The sequence below is a fragment of the Melanaphis sacchari genome, unplaced genomic scaffold, assembly GCF_002803265.2.
Source record: "Melanaphis sacchari strain LSU unplaced genomic scaffold, SCAv2.0 Contig8_pilon_pilon, whole genome shotgun sequence".
Lineage (NCBI taxonomy): Eukaryota > Metazoa > Arthropoda > Insecta > Hemiptera > Aphididae > Melanaphis > Melanaphis sacchari.
The window spans coordinates 1,383,428-1,407,167 of record NW_020271635.1 but is presented as its reverse complement, the minus strand read 5'-3'; the positions used below and the strand labels follow the sequence as shown (position 1 = coordinate 1,407,167).

At 25.7% G+C, this 23,740-nt stretch overlaps 4 protein-coding genes across 4 annotated transcripts in view; 1 reads left to right on the top strand and 3 right to left on the bottom strand.

Moving 5' to 3' along the window:
* LOC112602491 (Y+L amino acid transporter 2) overlaps positions 1-761 on the top strand; it is a 41,734-nt gene extending 40,973 nt beyond the window's left edge. The window contains exon 13 of the mRNA XM_025350583.1: positions 567-761. Within this exon, the coding sequence (XP_025206368.1) occupies positions 567-634 (68 nt within the window). The 3' untranslated portion in view covers positions 635-761. The remainder of the gene's footprint in view (positions 1-566) is intronic.
* A 3,978-nt stretch (positions 762-4,739) lies between these two features.
* LOC112602672 lies at positions 4,740-6,105 on the bottom strand. Its single transcript, XM_025350873.1, has 3 exons — positions 5,945-6,105; positions 5,630-5,811; positions 4,740-4,868 (listed from the first exon to the last, which is right to left on the bottom strand). The coding sequence occupies exons 1-3, from the start codon at positions 5,982-5,984 to the stop codon at positions 4,800-4,802; spliced, it is 291 nt and encodes a 96-aa protein (XP_025206658.1). The 5' UTR covers positions 5,985-6,105; the 3' UTR covers positions 4,740-4,799.
* A 1,259-nt stretch (positions 6,106-7,364) lies between these two features.
* On the bottom strand, positions 7,365-11,054 carry LOC112602553 (cell division cycle protein 20 homolog). The gene is made up of 11 exons (XM_025350683.1): positions 10,678-11,054; positions 10,354-10,528; positions 10,180-10,265; positions 9,323-9,426; positions 9,102-9,242; positions 8,915-9,044; positions 8,661-8,854; positions 8,412-8,591; positions 8,210-8,337; positions 7,894-8,143; positions 7,365-7,814 (listed from the first exon to the last, which is right to left on the bottom strand). Exons 2-11 carry the CDS (start codon positions 10,461-10,463, stop codon positions 7,623-7,625), a joined length of 1,515 nt encoding a protein of 504 aa, XP_025206468.1. The 5' UTR covers positions 10,464-10,528; positions 10,678-11,054; the 3' UTR covers positions 7,365-7,622.
* A 3,207-nt stretch (positions 11,055-14,261) lies between these two features.
* LOC112602719 (4-aminobutyrate aminotransferase, mitochondrial) lies at positions 14,262-23,383 on the bottom strand. Its single transcript, XM_025350953.1, has 9 exons — positions 23,317-23,383; positions 21,175-21,284; positions 20,416-20,583; positions 19,720-19,800; positions 18,321-18,692; positions 17,516-17,653; positions 17,233-17,390; positions 16,883-17,151; positions 14,262-14,712 (listed from the first exon to the last, which is right to left on the bottom strand). Exons 1-9 carry the CDS (start codon positions 23,381-23,383, stop codon positions 14,591-14,593), a joined length of 1,485 nt encoding a protein of 494 aa, XP_025206738.1. The 3' UTR covers positions 14,262-14,590.
* Between the last annotated feature and the right edge of the window lie 357 nt (positions 23,384-23,740).

Sequence of the window (23,740 nt, the reverse complement as noted above, 5' to 3'; positions counted from 1 at the left end):
AAACACATTATTTTGATTTGCATATACCTACTGCATATTTTATCATTTCGAAATTTTTTAGGTCATATATTATTTAATTTAAAAATTTAATAATACATCAATTTATTTTTTGTTTTATATTATTCGTTCAAAGTTATATATTTTGTCGATGAAAATTTTCTTGATTTTATTTTTATTTTTATGTATTTTTTTTATCGACTATTGCGATCGTACCTATTTTATACGTCCGCTGTCTACATATTCTTATCATAAATGCATATTATTTTAATTTTCTATAGTTTATTTTTAATGTCATATTTCAAAGATTTTTTAGAGCATATAAATTCTAACCCAAGGCCTAAAGCCCTAAAATTATTAAAAAAAATTAATACATTCATCTCATAAGTTTATACCTATCGGCTATCACAGAATTACACTAACACCAACACAATACACTTTGCCATAAGTGTGTGTGCATAGTGTATTCAGTATTCACCACTTAATAGTTAATACCTACCAAGTGTTTTGGATTTAAAAATTGAAATGAACTTAACACATCTGGGGTTTTTTTAATTCAATAATTTCAGGATGTTTAACACGTTACCTCCAAATACTACTGATGGTAACCACGTCAAAATCGCCGGCCAAAGTTTAAGACACAAACATTTTATCATAATCATCACAACAATACGTCTATACAACCGTTAACCAACAATAATAAATCCAATAAATAATAATCATAATAATAATTAATAATATTATCTTAATATGTTATGTGAGTTGTAATTTATAACTTATGTATAACAGGTATTTTATAAGTATACCTAAAACTAAACAGTACCTACCTACCTAATATAAAAGACAATAGATTTTATATTACACACGTAACATAATATATTATAAGTGCTATTTAAAAATATATTCATGTTTTATGTAGGATTAAGTGTATATGATGTTACCCAACATAAAAATTAATAAAAATATTAACATTATTTATGAACGTATTACCTATACGGATTACGGCTATACTTAGTGATTATACCTAAAATAATTGTTTTTGAACTAAATTAATACATATTGTTTTTATACTAAATACCAAATCAGTATTCTGAAATGACAATAATTAACTACCTATTGGTTATTTATAATAATGAAAATTGATTATTAAAATGAAAATCTATCTAATAATTTTATGATATCTAAGAATTTTTTTTATTTTCGTTTTAAATTAAACTCAAGTGGTTGTAATAGAGTAATATGCATTTGAACAACGCATATAAATCTATATACAAAATTAAAATTATATTTTAATTGTTAAATATTTGAATAAAAAATATCTATAATAATTTAAAAAATAATTTTGTATTATTGTTATTTGTTTTGTTTTTTTAGTTATTTAAATAAAATAGGTAGGTATAAAACTATTATTTTTGACCATTGTAGTTTTAAACATAAATTAGTATTCTTTATTTAAATATTAATTTAGTATAAATTATTTACAGAAGATTGAAGTTATATCTATACTTATTGAAGTTAATTTTATAATTAAATATGAAAAAATTTATGGAAAAGTAGAACATTTTAAACCAAATAGATTACTAAATATTTAGCTCTAATTTAAATAACTTAATCAAAGAAATAATTAATTATTATATATCATAATATTATATTATACATTTCATCTTAATGTCCTTAATTTATTAACTACCAGCCTAATTAATTAAAATCATAAAAATTTGTTATTCTTATAACATAATAATAAATTAACTATAATAGTGGGTCTAGCAATATTAATTAGTTATTAGGTGCCTTGAGTTATTAGAATTTAGAATTGATTATAGGTACTTTGTAGTGATTATTAAAATATTTATGTAAACCTACTATTAATTTATAATTAATCAATGCCTAAGTATAAGTATTATTTTTTAGATTGTTAATTAATTTATAATTGTTAATTTTAACCATTTAAAGTATTTATGTTTGGTGTCTGATAGCAATAATGTAGGTATAAACATTTTTTTTTTCAAATTTAATTTTGTTTCAATGTCAAATCATTGATATTTTCAACAATCAACAAGAAAGTATATGAAAACTGTTAAACTTGCAACATTTGAATTTAAGCGTTGATAAATAACATTTATAAAACAGAAATTTATTTTTATAAAACATCAACATATTGTTATAATTTTTTTTTTTCATACAATCATTAGACGATCAAAGAAATTAAGTTTTAATATCTATGAAATTTATAATATTATGTATGGTTAATGTTTACAATTTTGTATAATTTTTAAATTTATTTTTTTTGTAAAAGATTTTGTTTATTAAATTACATAATTAACTACCTGCTTTGCTATTTACTGTTTTAGGTAAGTAGGTACCTATGTTTAATCTAAAATAGTAATTGTTACCTATTTGTTTTCATACCAATGTTATGTATTTTGTTATTGAAAAAAACATACATCATTATTTGTATTATTTTTTATAAGATTTATCGTATGAAGTTATTTTAATTCTATAAACTATAAAGTATACCTAATAATCATCTATCTTCCAGTAATAAATTAAGTATGTTACTTACTTATTGTCATAACATTTTTTAATCATACTTGCTACTTGGGTATAGGTACACATTACATAAGCCCATGCATTTTATTCATAGTTTTAAGAGCCTATTTACTATAACAATTAATATTTAATACATTTTCATAAGATTATAAAAAAATGTTATACAAAAATATTTTACTATTATCATTATTAATTATATACATAAAAAGACGCAATAAGTTTTATTTTATATAATTAAACCTGTTAATTTTTTGTTCTGTTATAAAAATTTATATTAGTACTAGGTATATTAGATGATACCTATAACTATTTTGTACTTTAAGTTTAAGCATGACTTATATACAATAATTTAACTACATTTAAGACGTATGACAATATAATTTATCATATTTAAATACAATATGTATTACTATTCTAATATCCCATATTATTATTCAATTATTGAGTAACAATATTTACATTTTACATATTATATTACCTATAAAAAGTGTTTACAAAAATGTTTTTTTCAAATAAAATACAAGGTATGCATTTATTTATTTGTTATTAATTATTACCTACTTATTATACTACTAAGTTGATACCATAAATTATAGATTTTTTTCTGTATGTGTAATAGAGGAGTAGGTGAGGAGTAAAATATGAAAAATTTTACCTATCACAACTGAAGTTTATTGAGAAAAGCAGGTTTTTCTACCCTTCAAATAATTTACCAATAATAAATCTATTAATGTACAAAGTGATCCTTGAAATATTTAGAATTGTAAAATTAGTGGAAAAATATCAAGTTAATCTTGATAGTTACTAGTTAATTCTATCTGAATAATAATGTGTATATGTGAACAATTCAAAATGTTATTGTACATAGATGGGCATTAATTAATAAAGAAGTACCTAACTTTTAAACATAACTTAATACCTATAGCTTAATTAAATTAAATATTCATTATAACTATTTAGGTATTTCAGTTAATTTGAAAATAATAAATACTAAGTAGACGCTAAATTAAAAACTTGTTTGCATAAATCTATAACTAATTACAATGAAAAATTACTTACTATTTCTATCACAATTAAGTGATTATGTAGGCAATAATTCTAAGCAAAAGTAAACAAATATATAATTTTTGATTCAATAATTTAGTAGATACAAACTTATAAATGACTAAAAGTAGTATGAATTAATACAACATTATAGGTTATTTAAGACATTTTTAAGTTGTATTATCACTAATGAGTAATGTATTAATATTTAACCTGAATGATATTAATTACAAACTAATCAAACAGTTTTGAATCAAGTTAATTTCATATTTTTTTTATATTAAATTAAAACTTCTCAAGTCAAATAAATTATTTGGTAATTATATTAATAGTTGTAACTCGATATAGTTGGAACATTAATTTAATTAAGCTAACTGATATTAACGGCACACCTTTGATACATATTTTAATGACTAATTAATAATACATCCAACTGTCTCAACTTATACAGAAAAATAATATTCTAGCATAATTTAAACCAAAATTAATATGTTTAAATACATAATGAATTAGAATTTTAGACAGGGAAAGGAAAAAAAATATAATTACCCCTTATACACAGGGAAACAACAACCTTCCCAAATTTTACTCATGAGTTGACTTATTAATAATTTAATTATTTTTATGGCTAAATATAATATTACCTATATGTATTACATTTACACTTACCAAGTTTCTTTTGTTGAAATAAAATTTATTTTAAAAAGTAATGAAATGTATGCTCATGTTATACTATTCATCTATAATAACACAAATTCAAGTGAACACATTGAAAAATAGATTGATCTATATTTCTTAAGAATTATTACAATTTTTTCTTCTTTAATGTGATTACTAAATAAAAATTTAAGTAGATTAAATTAAATCTTAAATCAAATTATTTATTTAATTTCAAAGTCTATTAACTACTTTATTTACATCTATTTTATGATAAAGATAGTTATGAGTGTTATGACATAAATAACTAATTGGAAATGAATAGGAATAATTTTTTCAAGTAAGCTATGGCTGATCAAAAAAAAAAAAAAAAAAATAGTTAGGTATTAAAATAATACTGAAAAATAAATAAAACATAACATATTACCTAATTAAATCATTTTATTGTGGATAATCAAATTCATAATTAAATACAATTATATTTTATATAATATTATTAATTACTACATGGAAACAAAAAATACACTTTTTTTAAAAATATATACTCATATTTACTTCTCTTCAGTTTCTTCGAATGGGTATGGTGGTACAAAAGCATTGAAGAAACAGTTATCTTGTAACTAAAATTTAAAAAAAAAATGTTAATTAAAAACTATTTAAAAAATGTGGTTATTTGTGATGACTACCATAATTTCCAACATTAAATAACAAGCAATGACTAAAATTCAAACGTCCTATTGATTCAAAATTTATGACATAAGTTAACATAAGCAACTACTTAACTTACAACACATAATTGTAATACTATGTGCTTTCATTGGCTAAATTAAAGTTAAAATGTCAATATTAACCAAATAACTTAATTATATGCTTTTTTTAACGAAAATGACTAAAACTAATAAAAAATTTGTTTTAACTTATTTTTAATTAAGTACTAACAATAAATTTGATATGAGTACATCTAAAATTATATTATTATTTTTTTGTACATAATATAAAGAGATGATTTTTTTTAAAAATATAAAAAGTTTGCAATAATTTTAAATTATGCCAATATAATTTTTAACTTATGCCTATTATTAATTATACTCAGATATTGATTTAATTAAGAAAAATAAAATGAAATGTACACATAGATATTTTAATTCAATTATTGTGCAAATGCAGAATAAGTTTAAACACAAGGATTACGATTTTTTAGATTTTTATTGAACACAGCTTATGGTGATAAAATCTTATACACATATATTTATAGGAATGACACAATTGGATGTTAACACCAATTAACATATAAATGATTGAACATAGTATCTACTTTACACTATATACTGGTATCGTATTGTATATATTATAAAAATATGATATCAATAGCAATACTTACTACGTAGATGGACACTGCAAGTGAAACAATTCCGCCTACTAGTACTAGATTGTATTTAGCATTGGTTTTGCTGTGGTATTCTTGCCAAGGTACCTTTGGGACTGGCATGTCATCCATCGTCAGAGGTTTGTAAGTAGCGTGGTGACCATCGGCCTTGGACCGTACAGCCGTCCTCAAAACCGCTATAAAATCATATCAATAACAAAATAAAAGTTACGATCAACGTTCGTCGTAGAAGTTTGGTGAACATATTTTCGAAATTCTATAGACTACATCGTCCAGTCAGTCAATATTCATACGACCGTTAGTACTTACAGTTGGATTTCTTCAATTGCGCTAATATTACTCGCGACATTGTGGAGATGATTTTGGTTTTGGCCTTTCGAGAAACACGTTAAGTGTGTGACGTTAGTCTATCGCTATTCGCTAGTCACGGCAAGTCTAAAATAGTATCGAAATACAGACACACGAGACACGACCTTCGCAAAGAGATACGAAGAAAAAAGTTCACTCTTTCTACTGCCGCCGATCATTAACAGCTGCTCGATAATAAATTGATAACGCGACGCCCGAAATCCGTGGTTTTTAGTTGCTGGTGTTCTCACATGGATGCTCTATTGTGGTTAAAACGTTGGAAATGCAGCAAGTTAGTTATTTTTATGTTGGTAACACCACAAATAAATTTTTTATATTTTTAACTTTTATTCTCATGTTTATTCAATTTTCTTAGAACTGACTAGTGACTACGGAGTACAGACTACAGACACAGACTACAGAGTACTGACAAATGACGATTGACGACAAACACTTTACACTTCTAATAGTTCTATAGTCGTGTACTTGTGTACCAAGTGATATAGATATGTACTTATGTAGGTATCGAAGTCTGTAAGTGACAACTACTTAATATGGAGTATTATAATTTATAAGCATCGGATTCAATTTAAGATATACATTATAATTTAGATTATTCAAGTATATCTCTTAAATCGTGGTATCGACTATTGAGTCTAATGAGTCCTTAGAATACAATATATATATAAAGTATTACTTTATATCTTTAATAATTTATTGGAATGTCCTTAATAGAGGGTGTTTTTTTTTTTCATTACCCTGTATATGTAAATTACGGTTGAATAGTTTTAAACCGCCGTTTATGGTGTATGGGACTATGGAAAGATCCGGTGATTATTAATAGTACACATGCAATTCAAATGTTCATAAATGATTAAGAAAATTCTAAATTTTGATCCATACAGCAAGGTAAAAAATCCAACCTACAGCATGTTAACACGACAAAGGGTTCAAGTGTCGTGTAGGTAGTACCTCCACTATGTATGAGTGATCAGTCTCAGACCCAATAACCTCTACACACGAGGTAAAAATAATTGACATTCAAGTCTTAGTAGTTAATAAAAATGTATGTGCAATATTAATAATAGTCACCAGTTAGGATTTTTTATTACCCGAATAGTCAGGTCCACAGACTTGAAATAAATAAAATTGGCAGTTTTTATTATTAAATGTATTTTGTTTGTAACTCAATTTGCATTTCTTTTTCTGTTATTCCTTTGTGTTACTACTAAATTGATGAGCTTGATATAACTATGCTGTTATTATATAATATAGTTTCACATTTAAAGATAAAGTAGCCAAAGATATCTTATTAGTATATAAACAAATCAAGTCATTATATTTAATGCATTAGTATATTATTTTTTTGTAGTCAATTTATGCACTAATTCTAAAAACATTTGGTCTAAAAATAACATAAAATTACTTGTTCAAGAAAATACATAGATGGAAAATAATATAAAAATATAAAATAAAATGGAGAAAATAATTACACAAAATCTGTTAAAATATGTACATTATGCAAGTAAAAGTATGACTAAGCCTTTTATAAATAAAATTAAAAGATTAAATTGTGTAAGTAAAAAGTTGACACAAATATTATACATAAGTTTAATTGATAAAAAGTGAAACAAAATATTTATCTTAGACCTGGACCTAGTATAGTGGGCCTAGAAGAACGTTTCTCATGTTCTTTCTTCTTGTTTGGATCTGGTAAAAAACACTTCCACATTCGCAGGGTCTCATCTGCACCAGCTGAAAGTACTGTTGAACCATCTGGTGACATGGCCAGATTCAGAATACGATTTGTGTGTCCAGTAAGCTCAGCAACCTTATGGATAAAATAAAAAATAAAAATATTATTCAACTGATGATACTTAATGCACACATGTTTTGTTATTAATACTCACCTTTGTCAGCGAAGGGTATTTCCAAATTGTGAGTTGATTGTTTGCAAAACCATGTGCCGATACCAATTCTCTGTACGTTTTTGACCACAAAATAGCGCAAACCTGAGAGTTGGCATTGACCGAATTAATACACTGACCGTTGTTGCAATTCCAAAACCTAATAGTTCGGTCGGCTGTACCTCCGCCACTAGCTAGTACATTGGTTTGCCATGGACACCAGTCCAATGCTTTAACGGCAGCTTGATGTTGGCTAAAGTAAAAACATGGAAAATTATACTTTAGTACACATTGACATTTCTAAATATCCTAATATTACCTAAAACTATATATTGGTTCAGATTGGTAAGTTGCTTGGCCAGGTAAGCCACTGTACACATTCAACAAGTTATCATTACCTCCACTGGCTAGATAACGACCGTCAGTTGACCATTTAAGACCACAAACCTATACAAAATCAAATTAGGTTAGGTTTAATATTTTGTAACATCAAAATATATTTAACAAGGATTGGTACATACTTCTTGAGTGTGAGATTGAATTGTACCAGCAATGTGTTCTCTCAGTCTAACATCGTTGTGAACAAGTTGTCCATTTCTACAACCTGTAGTTAGTATATGACTGTTCCATGACATAGCACCTACTCTTGAACTGTGACTGTTCATTATACGCAGCCGTTTTGTCTGTGATGCATCCCATAACTAAATCAGTAAATAATGTAATTAGTTCACTGTTATATAATGTCCAATAGAAAAAATGTTTTTACATACTTGTACAGGTCCTAAAGCAGTTCCAACACCTAATAGGTTTCCATTAGGTACCCAGCTCAAAGAAGTGACGTAATCTGCACCTTCTAAATCTAACAATTGGTCAATGTCACCAGTGTCAGCATTCCAAAGATATACACTAGTACCTAAAGCAACAGCCAATATGTTGGAAAAGCTCCAGTCAATTAAATTTAGATCTGTAAAAAAAGAAAACCGTTAATTATAGTTACATATATGTAGTTAATAGAATATCATACAATAGTCATCAACGATTTCAGGAGCATCCAAAATACGGTCTGGTGCATGTGGTATATAACGAGTAGCTCCACGTATATTCATGGGAGTCTTGGATTGGCTATAAACTACTTTTAAAGCATTTTGATAACCCTAAAATAATTATTAATTATATATTTATTCTTATACCAAGCTAATTTATTACTATACATCTGGAGGCGCCGGTGCTTTGTTCTGATAGGATAGAACACGAACATTATTAATATCACAACCATGGAGATTCTCAGACATAGCTTTTCTATAGTCTGATTGAGTTGGACTTAAGTCAAGGTTTTCATTTTCTTGGTTCATCTATGAAAATAAGATCAAGTAATTTGTTAAAATAAAAATCTTAAATACATTAAAATATTTAATAAGAATTTGTAATTTACTTTAAAATGACTTATGTCAAAATTTGTAGACATTCTGGAAGGAATGAACCTGTCACCACCCGGTGTTTTAGGTTTAGCTGGTGTATTTGATGCTGATCTTGAAGCTATTAAAATAGTTTAAAATTTAAATGCATGTAAATTTATTGTAGAATATTTTTATTTTTTATTTTAAAATGTTTATTTACAATCTATATTTAATATAATACAATAAGTAAATTTGAGAAATAGAATTTTTGACATGAGTTCACATGATAAGAGAAAATATTTAAAAATTAATATTTATTAATGTATCCAACTGTATTTACCTGTTTTTCTCATTTAGTATAGGTAACAATGTGCAAACATATTTATATTTTTTTTATTTATTTAAATTGCATTAGGTATATTTATTTTATTGAAATAAATGATAACATATAATTTTGTTAGTATGGGCACCAAGATTCAGAGCACACATTTAAAATTATGTATTTTACCAATCTATTACATTTAAATTATAAAAATACTTAAATTCAATATAAGAAATAAATTATTATTCTTTACTTTGTATGGAAGTAGATGTATTTTTAAAATTAACATTAATCAATAGTTCAGGAGAATTAACATTTAATTTTCAAGGTTTTAATTTATTTCTTTTAAAAAAATCTATTAATATGAATTTTACTCATTTTTGATGAATAATTTTAATAACTTTGTGAATTATTTTTGATAGCTAGATTTTAATAGCAATTGTTAATATAGATGTTTATTAATAAATACTATAAAACAAATTATAGTATTTGATAATAGTTTGTATAAAAAACTCATATTGATAATTATAGTGCCATAGACGCAAGTATAAACAAGAAAATTTTACTAACCTGGTGATTTCGATTTATTGGGCGTTTTTGATGGGGTCTTCTTGACAGGCATGAAATCATTAGTTTTTCTTGATGTATTTGCAGAACTATCAGAATAAACCATGATCAAAACATTAACATAATGCACACATTTCTTAAAATGTACATAAATGCAATACATTAGCATACACATACCTTGAAGTTTCTAAGCTTTTCTTCATCCAACGTGGAGCTGGACCACTGGTGATTGGTTCATCCATTCTCACGGCACTTTTAAGATCATTGACAAAAGTGAATTGAGACATTCTAAGTGGAATGTAGCAATAGATAGGTATATTAATATATGTAAATGGTAAAATGAAACCTTTTGCTGTGGAGTAAAAAAAAAAAAACTATTAACTAAGTACTTTGATCACAAGAAATATAACAAACAAAAGAAAAACGTAATTAAATTGTGCAATAGCTTAGAATTATTGTTTGGTTGCTGAGATCATAAAAAAATTGTTTTCATTTACTTACCTGTGGATAGCTATAGAAGCTGGATATAAGTATAATGTTATTTTATTCACTTTGATAACAAAATATTATACATAACAATTAAAGGATTCAAATACAAAAAAAAAAGATTATTCTTTAGAGGTCAATCACAAATGATGTGTAAATTAAGGAAAACAAAATAATATAATAAAAATGGGTTTTTCAGCCGTTTGACCGAAGAATATTGACCATAGTCTGTTATGCTTATGACAAATTATAGTATTGTCCGATATTTATAACAGTCGGTCGAAATGGATTTATTTTTGGACAATAAATGAAAAATGCAAGAACGTAAAATTAAAAATAATAAATAATGGAATTTAAGATCAAAGTAGATAGTAGGTGAAACGGCCGTTGTCCGTTAAATATACGGTTTTAAATGTTAGGCGTATACTTGTATTGATAAGAGAACGACAATATAGTATGACCACATCAACAATATTGCATGGATATCTGGGAAAACATTGGACTGCTCAATGGTCATTGGTTGGCTAACACTTAATAAGCTACTGCATTTTAAACGATTTTTGAGAATATGGTACTATGGTAATATAAAATTGTATTTGTTTGGGTATTTACTATTTTCAATTTTGCTTACTCACCAGTTTCATCATCAAATTTTTTTTGAAAATATTAAGATCTACTCGTATATCAGCAATAAGTTATGGGTAAAAAAAAAAAGCAGTAATCTATAATTACATGGTAGGAAGTCTTACAATAGTGGCTTTACAGTTTATACCATAGAAATTAAAATCGTAAATTTATTGAAGGCACAATTTATATTTTTTATTTTTATAATTAATATCTATAAATAGTAATGATTATAGGTAAAAATTAAATTATATGAAGGATTGTGTATAAATAGATATATAAATGTGTCTATTTTTATATTAATTTTTTTTTTAGTTAAACGTTGCGTCAACGATTTTTTTATCCTAGTTCAGGGAAAACAATAAAAAAAAAAAATGTGAAATTATTATAAAACTGTTAGAAATTTAGAATTTCATTTGAGTAATCTAAAAAGCATTAATTTTATTATTTGAAATAAAAAATAAACTGCACCTAGGTACATAAAAAATAAAAAGTATTACACTTATACTATCAATTATGGCTTTATATTATTTATATTTTGTTTTGTAAGAAATTTAACCTTTTAAAATTGTACGTAGTTGATAATCCTTTGATAACTTTGCAAATGTTGTTACTTGTTGCCCGTTAGTTAAAAACTTAATATAAAGAATTCTTAAATTTCTCTGTAATAATACTTTTCTTCGATATATTGCATGTAATATTTAAAGCCTTTTCAATGATGATAGTTTTACACGAAAATAAATTTATAGTTTCTCTTCTCTATTTTTATCAAAATTACCTACTTTAGAAATTTCTACTGAGCTTGTTATTGGATAAAAATGCCAATTTAGAAGTACCTTATCTTAACTCCCAGAATTGCATCATAATATTGTAAACATTTATGAGAAAATATAAATATTTACAGTTCATAATAATTTATATTAAATTAACAATATAATTCTCATAATAATGATTAGTAAGTATATCGAAATTAAGTTGTTGTATTGACATTGAATTTTAATATTTTTACTATAGATTATTTTACTTAATTTTTCATTTTCTGGAAGAACAAAAATCATACTTATTATAAGTTATAACAGCAAATTCTTTTTTTTTTTAAGTTTTCCTGACATAGTCATCTAAACTTAGAGTTTACAAAATGAATTTTTTATTTTTGACATTTAGAAAATTCGTAGTATAAATATTTAAAAGCCAATAGAGAAAGTTGAAAAGACATTCTAAGGAACGTTGTTCTATCTTTTAAAATAAATAATATTTCAATAAACTTAAATTACACTATTACAGCCTAAAGACTTCAAAAAACTGTATTTTTGAAAAAAATTTATTAAAATGCACTATTATTGTGAAGAATAGTTATGAATTTTGAAACGTTAGATACACGAAAAGGTGTGTTGCAAACAAAACTACATCCATAAAAAAAAAAAATCAAAAAAATTCGTATTATTTTATAACATTCAAAAAATTATTTATTTTTTTAAATTGTTTTTTTTTTATTCTTATGAAATTAATCATTTCTAATAATGTTTGAATAGATCAGCAGACCCGTGATTTTACGGAGTCTATACAAAACTTTAAAAAAAGTATATATCGTTAATCATTAAAAGTCAAGAATGATAAAAAAAATTTAAGATCATAAAGCTTTTTTAAAATTTTTTTATCACAATATTATTTTAATTTCTTAAATATATATTATTAAGAATAGTTCTCACTTCTCTCTTTTACTATATGCAATCAGATATTCGAAATATGTAGACTACTTATAAAATATTACCTATTAACATATCAATATACTATCGTGAACTTATTCACACTGTTCTACAGTAAGACAATATTAATTCAAAAGGTAATGTTTATTTTATTTAAATTCATATACATATGAGTAATGGGCCCCACTGAGGAGACACGTGTGGGAGGGGGGCTAGGAGTTGAGTTTCTAAAAACAATTATAAGATAAAAAAAAAAAATTAATAACATTTCTATTGTGTATGCTTGATTAGAATTAAATTATTTTGCGTTAATAGAGGTGATAAAATAACACTAATATACTAAATGCTATACTTGTCTTAATATGTAATATTATAATAATTAAATTTTAATAATATAATAATAGCAATGTTTTTGGAAAAAATTAAATCAACTTAACGTAATAACTGCAGCAATAGTGAAATAAATAACTTAATAGCAATATCAATAAACACATCATGATACATACTTAGTGGTATAAGCCGACAGATTGTCTCCGTTCAGGATCGTTTTTCGTTTACAATGATATACAAACGAATTCAAATTTAACATTATATTTATTAGGTATAGTGTTTTATTCAGCATCTGCTGTACAGAAGAACGGTACCCATTATTGTTCACTTTTTTTTTTAATAAATAATATAATGTGTAAACTGCGGTGATAATTACACTATAAATTACAAAGGATGTCAATAATTAAAAAAAAATATTAAGCTACACCAAACCTCAAGCTAAAAAAATAAATATAGAAAATCATCCTATTCCAAAATTTTCTATACCACCTCCATCTCGAAGAAGCTATGAAGCCCCCAGTTCAAGCTCAAATGAAAAACCGTCATATGCCGAAACCACAGCTAACAAACTACCACTCGATCAATCTCTACACATCATCACCAAATACCTCGATGAATTAAAATCTATACTTAACCCCCTTCTTACTGCTTTAACATCCCTAATATTTAATAAACAAAATCACACTCCCCATCGTTCCTACCCCATAACACAAACACGACAAAATATATTATATTATATTTATAATTCTAAATTGTTATTAATAACTAACTTGTTATAACATGTAATATGTTGATACATTTTAATTTTAATAAATAAAAAAAATAAATAATATCATTAACACAAAAAAAACAATACACAGTTATTATAGTTGTTCATATTGTGATATATTTTATTTAATCATAAAAAACTAAATGCTCGAAATCACGAGAATGGAACACAAAACATGCGTTCTATCTCAAAATAAATTAAAATAAATATAACTTTTAGACATTTAAAAACGGTAATGTTATCTTAGCACATCATAATTAATATTATTATATTTAACTGTAATAATGCAAAATAATATCTACTTTATAATAAATTATACATACGATTCAATATTTGTAATAATTGTGTAAAATGTTTTGGAAGACTCGTTTGCGTTTAAAAACCTTTGTGTTAACATTGTTTACATTGGAAGACATATTTTTCAATAATATCACAAAATTATAAATAGATGCTCACTCTTTCTAAACAGATATAATAGTTGTATAATACAATGTGGAATCTATTTAGTTTCAGCCAACACCTGGCGAAGTCTGTCGATGAACATGTGAGCATGATGTGGCTGAAAGATTAACGCCGGCCGCATTCTGATACCTACAACTCCACATCCTCCAGATTGGACTCCTGATTTAAAAATGAAAAAAACATAATAAAAACTGTAGATTATACTCGAATAGTTACAGAATTTAATAATATTATTTTTTTTTAATTCATATATGTTTATAAAGACGAACCTTAAAGTCAAAAAAATTATTTAATGATTGCATAAGAAAGCACCGATTATACCAACGTTTACATTTTACATGTTGCACAATTGTGTACACACTATGGTTTAACATACATTATTTTTATTTAATATCAGCTGATAAGCAGATTTTCTAAAATGATTATTTTTATTCAAAGAAAATCTTCAACAAATAAATGTTTACATTTCCGACAAATATATACTGATATAGGTACATTATTTAATAAAGTCTTATTATTTTTATTAAGTAATTATAATTATACTTATATTAAAAATATACTAAACATGGTCAATAAATGTTAATGTTAGATTTACATTGTCTACTGATGAATTTTATTCTCTAATGTAATAAAAAATAATAATTAACTATCAACCCAATTAAAATTCAATAAAATAAAAATAATTGACTTGAGTTAGTAATTATACTGATCGCAGAATATAAAATAACGATTGATGAGCGGATATAAAACTTGATTATCTATGTTATTGTCCAATTATTAGGTGGCAATTAACACTTATTTAAATATCTGCTAATAATATTAACAATAAATGATGAAAAAATTATGGATAATGCATAAAAATTAAAAAAGAAAAATAAATAATGATTCGAAAATAATAAATACTTAATAATATTCTATTTTAACATGTAAATATTACCCATTATTTTAAAATTACATTTAAATAGTTTATATATAAAATAATAATAAACGATTTTAGTCTTTGAACAATACTAAATGTTGTATATATTTATAATTCAATATAAAGATTAAATGATTAAAATGTTATCAAGTACCTAGAGATATTTAAAAGTATAATTGTATTATAAATTATTATATAATGGAGTATTTTGTTTATGTTCTTACTATTAAGTGTTTCCTATCGTAAGATATTTTTACAATGGCTTTAGATAATTTAAGCAATATATTAAACAAGTATATACTGTCGAATACTATATACTATATAGATATCCACTAAGTAATTAACATTATAAAATACTATACGAAATATAGTAACATGGAAAAAATATAATAATATAGATATATTTTATAAAGTAAGTCTCTATCATATAAGTACGATCCAAGACATTTGCGGACAATAAAAAAAATCGGCTCTGGAATACTATTTTACCGACATCTAGATTTGTTTCGATATATTCCATGACTTTTTTCTTTTTAAAAGAATGTATAAATATAACCTCATTTTTAAGTTTTATGGATCATTTTTCGTTAAAATAAGTAGTTAAAAAAACAGAATAACTCATATTTTGTACTTAGTAAAAGTATAATAAAATATTTAATTTAAAAAAACTGTGTAAATGTACATTTTTTTATAATTTTTTTCTCTGATAGATCATTTATTTTTAACAATGTTTTAATGTCAATAATATATTCAGTATAAATATTTCATAAACAAGAATATCTAACTCTAATTATTATTTGTACAAACAGCTCGCCATTCATTATCATCTAGTACAACAAAAATGTCTGAATATTTATCCGGGCGTTGGCATCATTCGTTCCCTACTGCTCCCAAAAAGAAATTATGCTCGTAGTTGAGGCAACATAATATTTATTTTTACGTTGCCTCACCGCGTGTTTGAACACAGTCCTGTCGGTTGATGTTCGATAATTAAAGAATAAATTGTGATAGGGTATAATAGTATAAATACTATGCAAATTGATTAAATCTCAAAAGGAACAGACATTAAACGATAAACGTACCTATATCCTATCTACTTCACAATAAGTTGACAAAGTCGGCTAAATTGAATTTTAAACGTCACCCATTAACTTGAAGTATACCAAAGACGTTATAGGTATTAGTATATATTACTCAATACGAGAGGTATGAAAATAACATAACAATATTACATATAAATCATAGTAAAAAGTCATAGAAAATGGATTTAATTTATAATGTTGTAATTTTTGAATTTTGTAAGATAATACTCGTAATACGAAAAATAAAATACGCATTAAATGCATCATAAGATAAACACAAAATATAGGTACACTATTAATTTATCTAAAATATTATTACAATATTTACCTTTGGTTAAAAGTCTATTAACGATGTCGTCTCGGAGTTTGGCATCAGCAGCGTCGAACGTTATGAATGTACCGCGACCTCTGGTAGAGTTTATTAGAGCCGGATATTCGGCTTCCAAGTCTCTGATTCCAGACATTAGTATATCACCAGACTTTTCGACCACTGATAATAGATTATCCCTCTTAATCACCTTCAATATAGCATCTAACAATATGATTTTGGTCGGATCTCCCATCCAAGTATTGAACACACGGTACGGTAAGTCGGGTCTGCGGAAAGTAGATATGTATTTAACAAAAATAGATTGGGTAACTCATTCAGCGATAGTGATTTTGATTGTATATTATTACAAGAATTCGTTCTTCAAATAGTATCCACCGGTCTGCATTTTCTTGCTAAAAGTAACAATATCCGGAGAAGTTTCTAGGTCGAAATGTTCGTGACACCACATCTTACCGGTGGGGCCACCGCCAGTCTGCACCTCGTCGATTAGATAGCCCGCGTTATACTATAGATTACATACATATAGCAACAAAATTAATGCCGATTACAATGAACCTATAGGTGTTTTTTTTTTTTTTTTTTTTTTTTTTTTATTCAGATCTTTCGATGGCTGTTCTAAAATTAACTGACCTTTTTGGCAATCTTTTGAAGCTTTTGGAAGAAATACGGCGATGCATGGTTGTCTCCACCTTCTGACTGGATGGGCTCCACTACGATTCCGGCCACGGGGTTGCCTTTTTTATCCCATTTCTCTATCAGTTCCTCCACCTGTAGGAACAAAGTCGAACAGACCGAATCTTAAAATTTACTTATACTTAGTTTACAAAAATAAATTAATTGTAATAACGAACTTTTTTTGTTTTAACAACTACAGTATTTACACATTTGAACGAATAGTAACTCAATTATTAAAATGTTTATACTATCGATAAGTCCTCAAAAATGATTTTACAAAAATATGAAACATATATAATACCGTATGTTGGGTTTCTTATACTTGTAATATTTTTATCAATCAGAAATATCGATATAATAAGATAAAATTACTAACATTTCCAAGGCAAAATAGTTCCCATGATTCTATTATTCTTATTTCTTATTACTACCTACACAAAGTTAAATTACATAAAAACCACTCGTTATTCGTATTTTGAATTTGATAAGCTAAAATGTTTAGGAAAACTATCTGCTAAATAATTTATATTATAGAAAGGGGAGTTTTCGTTAAAAAATAGAAATTTGTAACTTTACAGGATACTTCTTAAGTAGAATAAAAAAATTAAAATATCAAAAATTTAGTCTTTAAGTGAGTTTATTTAAACATTTCAAAAATTAGATTTTTTATAACTATATTATTAAAGAAAAAAACTTAATGAATTATTTTTTATAGATAGGATGTATTCATTAAAATATTTATGCGTTAAATTTCACTCACTTCAGCCAAGCAACGTTCGTCTTCTTGTTCATTTTCTCTGAGATTCTCATGCAACGGATACTTGTACTCTGGGAATCTAGCCATCGGCCAATCGAACGATGGCACGTCTAACTTGTGCACATACTTGGAATGTGTGGTGGATAAAACACCTAATGTACGGCCGTGGAACGAACCTTTGAATGACAGTATGGACAACTGTGGCGAGCCAGGGGGCATGTTAATCATACATGACTCCTTTTCCAGTTCTGTGAAGTTCGAAGTACCTCCTCTCTTGTCCCGCTGGTACTTCATGAACATATTTTTGTATGCGTTTTCGTTGGAACAAGACCCACACATCATTGTTGTTAGAGAGTCCATGCCTTTAGGCGCAACCTTTATATATATAATAAAACATAATACGAACACTAGTCAAATTATGATCATAAACCATATTTATTATCAATTATTTTAGAAATCAATAAAATCATGCTACTCTTACATGAAATTTTGATCAAAACAAATAGCATTGAATTCATAAAATATTCAAAATAAATTTTTAAGATTTATAGTATAAAAGAAAATTCATTTATGGTTGACATTTGCATCTCCTATGACATTAAAGTCAAGTTAAACAATGATTATTTAATGACTTATGTATTCATATACTATTGAATAATAATATAGTTTTGTCTGGAAATACTCTCAAAAATAAGTTTCATTATTCTTTCTAAATATTCATCTGAAATCAATCTACTATCCTTACAAAATATTATCGCTAAAATTATAGACTTGATTACACACCTATTATCTTCCTTGATATTAATTATGAGTTATGACTTTTATTTTGATAGCTTATCTTTATTATGTACAAATATTTTAAACTTATTTTAACTTAATTATTTAAATCTTTTCTATTGAATTTATAATTATTTTTGATTATTATCAAATATAATATGATATCATTCAGTATGATATCATTCATAACATCTAATGTTTAATTTTAATTTGCAGTTTATCTTATGTTTTTTTTTTTTTTTTTATAAATGCTTAAAGTTATATTATTTTATATAGTGTACAATACATTTTGTAAATATTGCTGGGCTTGCTCTTCAAAGCAATGTCAAAAATGAATAAAATTAATTTTTTTTTCTTATCATTCTTGTATTAATATTATATTAGGTGTATCCTGCTATAGCTATTTCATAGCATACTACTATATTTCACTCAAGTAAAGAAACAAATTCGGTAACCGATTAATGTGCTGGGGCGTAGTTAAACAACCCGGCAGACATATAAATGATGACTAAGTGAAAAGGAAAACGGGTGTTGGCTGATACCCGCCTAATGAAAACTGGTTGCTGCAGACTATATTTCTTAATTTGAACAGAGTATACCTAAGGTATTTAAAAAAAAAACTTACACTCATCAACGTGCTTCGTAATTTCATTGGCCAATCAGCAGCAGGGAAAACACCTAACGCAGGACGATTGACAACAGTTCTCTATTACGACAAAAAGTATTAAAATAACAACATAAAAACATGTTAATATAATATGAGAAATAAATTAACATCGTTATTTGGTATACAAAGTTATCAACTATTTTATATTTATTGATATTATGATTTTAATGGTTTACACTACTATTTAAAGTAAATCTATTGGGAGATACTTATATAGTTAGAATACCTAATGTATTATTATAAATAATTTAATTAATTATTTAGTAGCAATATAAATATAATGATAAACTTTTTTTTTCCTGTTTTAACCGACGATGCCGCGGGATCTGCTTTCGCATTGCTTCCGCGGCGCCGCCATCAAATATAATGATAAACTATACTTAGTAATATTGACTGTCAACCCGTATTTTATCAAAATAATTTTTCGTTTGTAATATTTATCATTTAATTTAAATTTAAGACACATAATGAATTATTTGGTATTTCTCAATAACGAGGTAAACTCGACACTCATATTCTCCTTTTTAAACTTTTTTTTTTGTAACTTAAATTTTGTATAGAACTGTTGAATAAATGCGATGAAATACAATATTTTGGTTATTTTATTTCTCTTGAGTGATTCAAATTTGGAATAAAATTAGGTTACGTTCATACTTTGTTCTCGTCGCTATCCAACATTTTCAACATGTCCGGATGGTTGTAACCCAGTGGCATTGACGATATTTGCATGTATACGTCCAATAAGACATTACCATCGACGTCAACCAAGTAGTTACCCAGAGATTTGTTGTAGTCGGCGAATAGTGAAATCGAACTAGATTGCTGATAACACATAATAAGATTTTAGTTACAGAAGCAATAATTAACTTCTAAACAATCTAAACAGTAGTTAATCACATTTTGTAAAACTATATATCGTGAAGTATGATTTTATTATTCACATATTATAATTGTATTATTTCTGAAAGTAATATATTATTTGTATCTATAGATATTTATATCTATAGAAACAAGATGTAAATTCACTTTTGAGAAATCTGCATAATTTATGAAACGATCTATCATATTTGTCAATAATTAAAGTATTAAACCAATATTATTTTGATATGTCTGTAAAATCTACAAAAGTATAATTTATATTTTTGTATTTGAAAAATAAAAAACTATGAAAGTTCAGACTAACAAATATAACTAGTATAATTTTAAATAATATCTCCTACATATTTTATAGACCCTCATTGTTGGGTGTTTAATTAGTACACTTTATTTATTGAATTAAACAACACTCTTCCTGTCGTAAAATTAATGTGAATCAAAAAACATGATCTCTGCATTATATAATATGAGTAGATATCAAATGACAAATAATATAATATGTTAAACAAATGATTATAGATCCAATTATTGTCTCACCTGAAATTGTGAAAGCTCAGCGAGAAGTTTTTTTGACTTTGGTCCGGGTATCGACGTTTCAACCGACGGTGCAGCATATTCTCCGGGACATAATGAAGATACCATTCTCACTAAAACATCGAAATATAATGTATTATTTTAAATAAAATAAAATTATTAGACGCTATGCTCTTTTTATTTAATACCTAATTAAAAATTTGTCTACAATTAATTATTATTTGAAACAAATAATTTTGTTTTTAACTATGAGTATATATAATATTTGATAATGCATCAATTCGATGAAAACTTAGTACAAATCAAAGAAAATTTGTTACAAAAACTAAAAAGTATACTAAAGTATTATAATTTGATTAAGGTTGCAAAAATATTCTGTATGTAATACGTTTCTAATACAATAATAGAATATATACATATCAATTAATATTTAAATCTCTAGTTTTAACGTAGTTAAAATTGTTAACAGCATAAAATAAACAATATTTCAATTTTATAAGCTAAAAACACTTGACATGGTTTCAGAAAGATTTATACAATTTGTACATTGTGTCTTACAAATTACAATATCTAGAAATTAATTTTAAAATATGTTTATTTTATAACTTATAACATAAATAAATATTTAAAAAAAAAACTGATTTTTTTCGGAACTATTGAGGTAAATTATAATTGTTTTGTATGCTTATTGCTCATTTCCCGGGTGCTAGGTATACTTATAAGTTATAAATAATAAGCTAAAATATGCAGACTTTACATTAACAGTTTAAATTTATACATATTAAATGGGTTTTTTATTTTTTTATCATTTAAGACATGTTATAGACATTTTTGATGCAAAGCTACTATATTTAATATAAAATTAAGGGAATTAATAGTTTATAGTATAATGACTATAATATGTTTATATTATAAGTATATATTTTATTAAAACGAGTGTATAATTAATTAAAATTGGTTATTTTGATAAAAAATATAATAGGAATTGGTTTTAACTAATTATTATGGATAAACTAGATCTGAATTTTTGTAGTGATTAGCGTGATTAATAGTAATTAGTATTGAAAATTAAAGTAAGTACCTACATCATATTTTTTTACAAGCTAATGATTAGTCAACAAACAATACACTTCTCAATATAACATGCACCGATTAAACCTATATTATATTGTTTGATATTGGTAAATTATCTGATACTTATGTGAAACAAGTATTTTGAAAAAATCATATATCCTCATAGATAATTACAAATTATTAGTTAAACAATCAGGTGTTTAAAGAAAAAGCAATATTAGCCTCAACTTGGTATGCATATGTATTATATTATACAGGAATACATTATAATAACTGAGTTAGACATCAAACCCCGGAACTCGGCCATCTGCTTATGTAAATATTTTTTTGACCTTTGTTTGCCTACATTAATCTTTACTAATATTCTAACTGAAGTCGATACTGATATACCTATTACCTACCAATAAATTAATTTTTACTTAGAAAAAATAATACAATCATATCGCTTCAAACGATTGTAATTAATGTATAGAAACAATGTATGTATATATGGCTTAACCAGTACTCAGTAGTAGATATAGTTATATTTCTATAATATTTCTGCCAATAGGTAGTTGTGTCTACCCATATCATCTAACTAGCTAAACAAATATAAACTTGATCAAAAAATAATAAATTGGTAAACTGTTTTGGACCATAATAATATTTTCGGTAGTAAGTTATTTACATGGGTAACATTATAAAGTAATACTAAGTATAGAAAATACAAAATAATTATATTATTGTAACATTTTTTTTCAATTATTCACTACGGATATTATTTAAATTTGTTTTTATAAAAATGATTTACAAATAACTTAATCGTTGAAATTTTTTTCTTCGGAAACATGTATATAACAATAAAAACAACTAAGTCATACATTTATTACAACCACTATTTAATAGATAACTATATGATACAAGCATCAATTATAGTTATCTACCTTTATACTGTAAGTCTATGACCTAGCAAAATGTGTAAAATAAATTTTCAAACACACGAACTAACGTGAAAACGATTTTATTCAGTAATTATAAAGCGTACCTATCGCCAACTCGTACATAATAGTGACGTCAAGTCATAAAACTTACTTGGTGTGCCGACAAAATATTTGGCCACCGTCGCCGCTGGACGGGCCACGTCTTGGAATCTATGCATAGCTGAGTGAAGTTTTTTTTAATTATATAATTATTAGGTATTATAATAACGACGCGTTCGTATGCCACCAGCGGATTTTGCGTTTCGATGCTACGGCGTAGGAGATGTACGTGCAGTACGACTTCGGCTCGTTTGAAAATTTGAAATATTATTACTTTGATATTGTCGTCGAATCGCGTGGTACCGGTTTATTTTACTGCTCAGATCCTCGCGTTTAATATTTATAGATATGCGAAATAGGCTTTATCGGAGTGGCGGTATACAAAGCTGGTACCATGTAGGTAGATAGGTTGGTACCGTCCGGTCTACACCGCAATGGTGGTGTTGATGAGCCGTCGTTGTGAGTATGACTGTGCG

What these genes read in the sequence shown, in the direction of transcription:
- LOC112602672 (XM_025350873.1), bottom strand. Translation starts at nt 5,984, where the DNA reads ATGTCGCGAGTAATATTAGCGCAATTGAAGAAATCCAACT. An exon ending in GCAATTGAAGAAATCCAACT is followed by an intron (nt 5,812 to 5,944) that starts GTAAGTACTAAC and finishes ATGATTTTATAG; the next exon opens with CGGTTTTGAGGACGGCTGTA. An exon ending in TTGCAGTGTCCATCTACGTA is followed by an intron (nt 4,869 to 5,629) that starts GTAAGTATTGCT and finishes TTTAAATTTTAG; the next exon opens with TTACAAGATAACTGTTTCTT.
- LOC112602553 (XM_025350683.1), bottom strand. Translation starts at nt 10,463, where the DNA reads ATGTCTCAATTCACTTTTGTCAATGATCTTAAAAGTGCCGTGAGAATG. An exon ending in TTGACATAAGTCATTTTAAA is followed by an intron (nt 9,243 to 9,322) that starts GTAAATTACAAA and finishes TTATTTTCATAG; the next exon opens with ATGAACCAAGAAAATGAAAA. An exon ending in AAGCACCGGCGCCTCCAGAT is followed by an intron (nt 9,045 to 9,101) that starts GTATAGTAATAA and finishes TAATTATTTTAG; the next exon opens with GGTTATCAAAATGCTTTAAA.
- LOC112602719 (XM_025350953.1), bottom strand. Translation starts at nt 23,383, where the DNA reads ATGCATAGATTCCAAGACGTGGCCCGTCCAGCGGCGACGGTGGCCAAA. An exon ending in ATATTTTGTCGGCACACCAA is followed by an intron (nt 21,285 to 23,316) that starts GTAAGTTTTATG and finishes TCGATGTTTTAG; the next exon opens with TGAGAATGGTATCTTCATTA. An exon ending in ACGAACGTTGCTTGGCTGAA is followed by an intron (nt 17,654 to 18,320) that starts GTGAGTGAAATT and finishes TTGTTCCTACAG; the next exon opens with GTGGAGGAACTGATAGAGAA.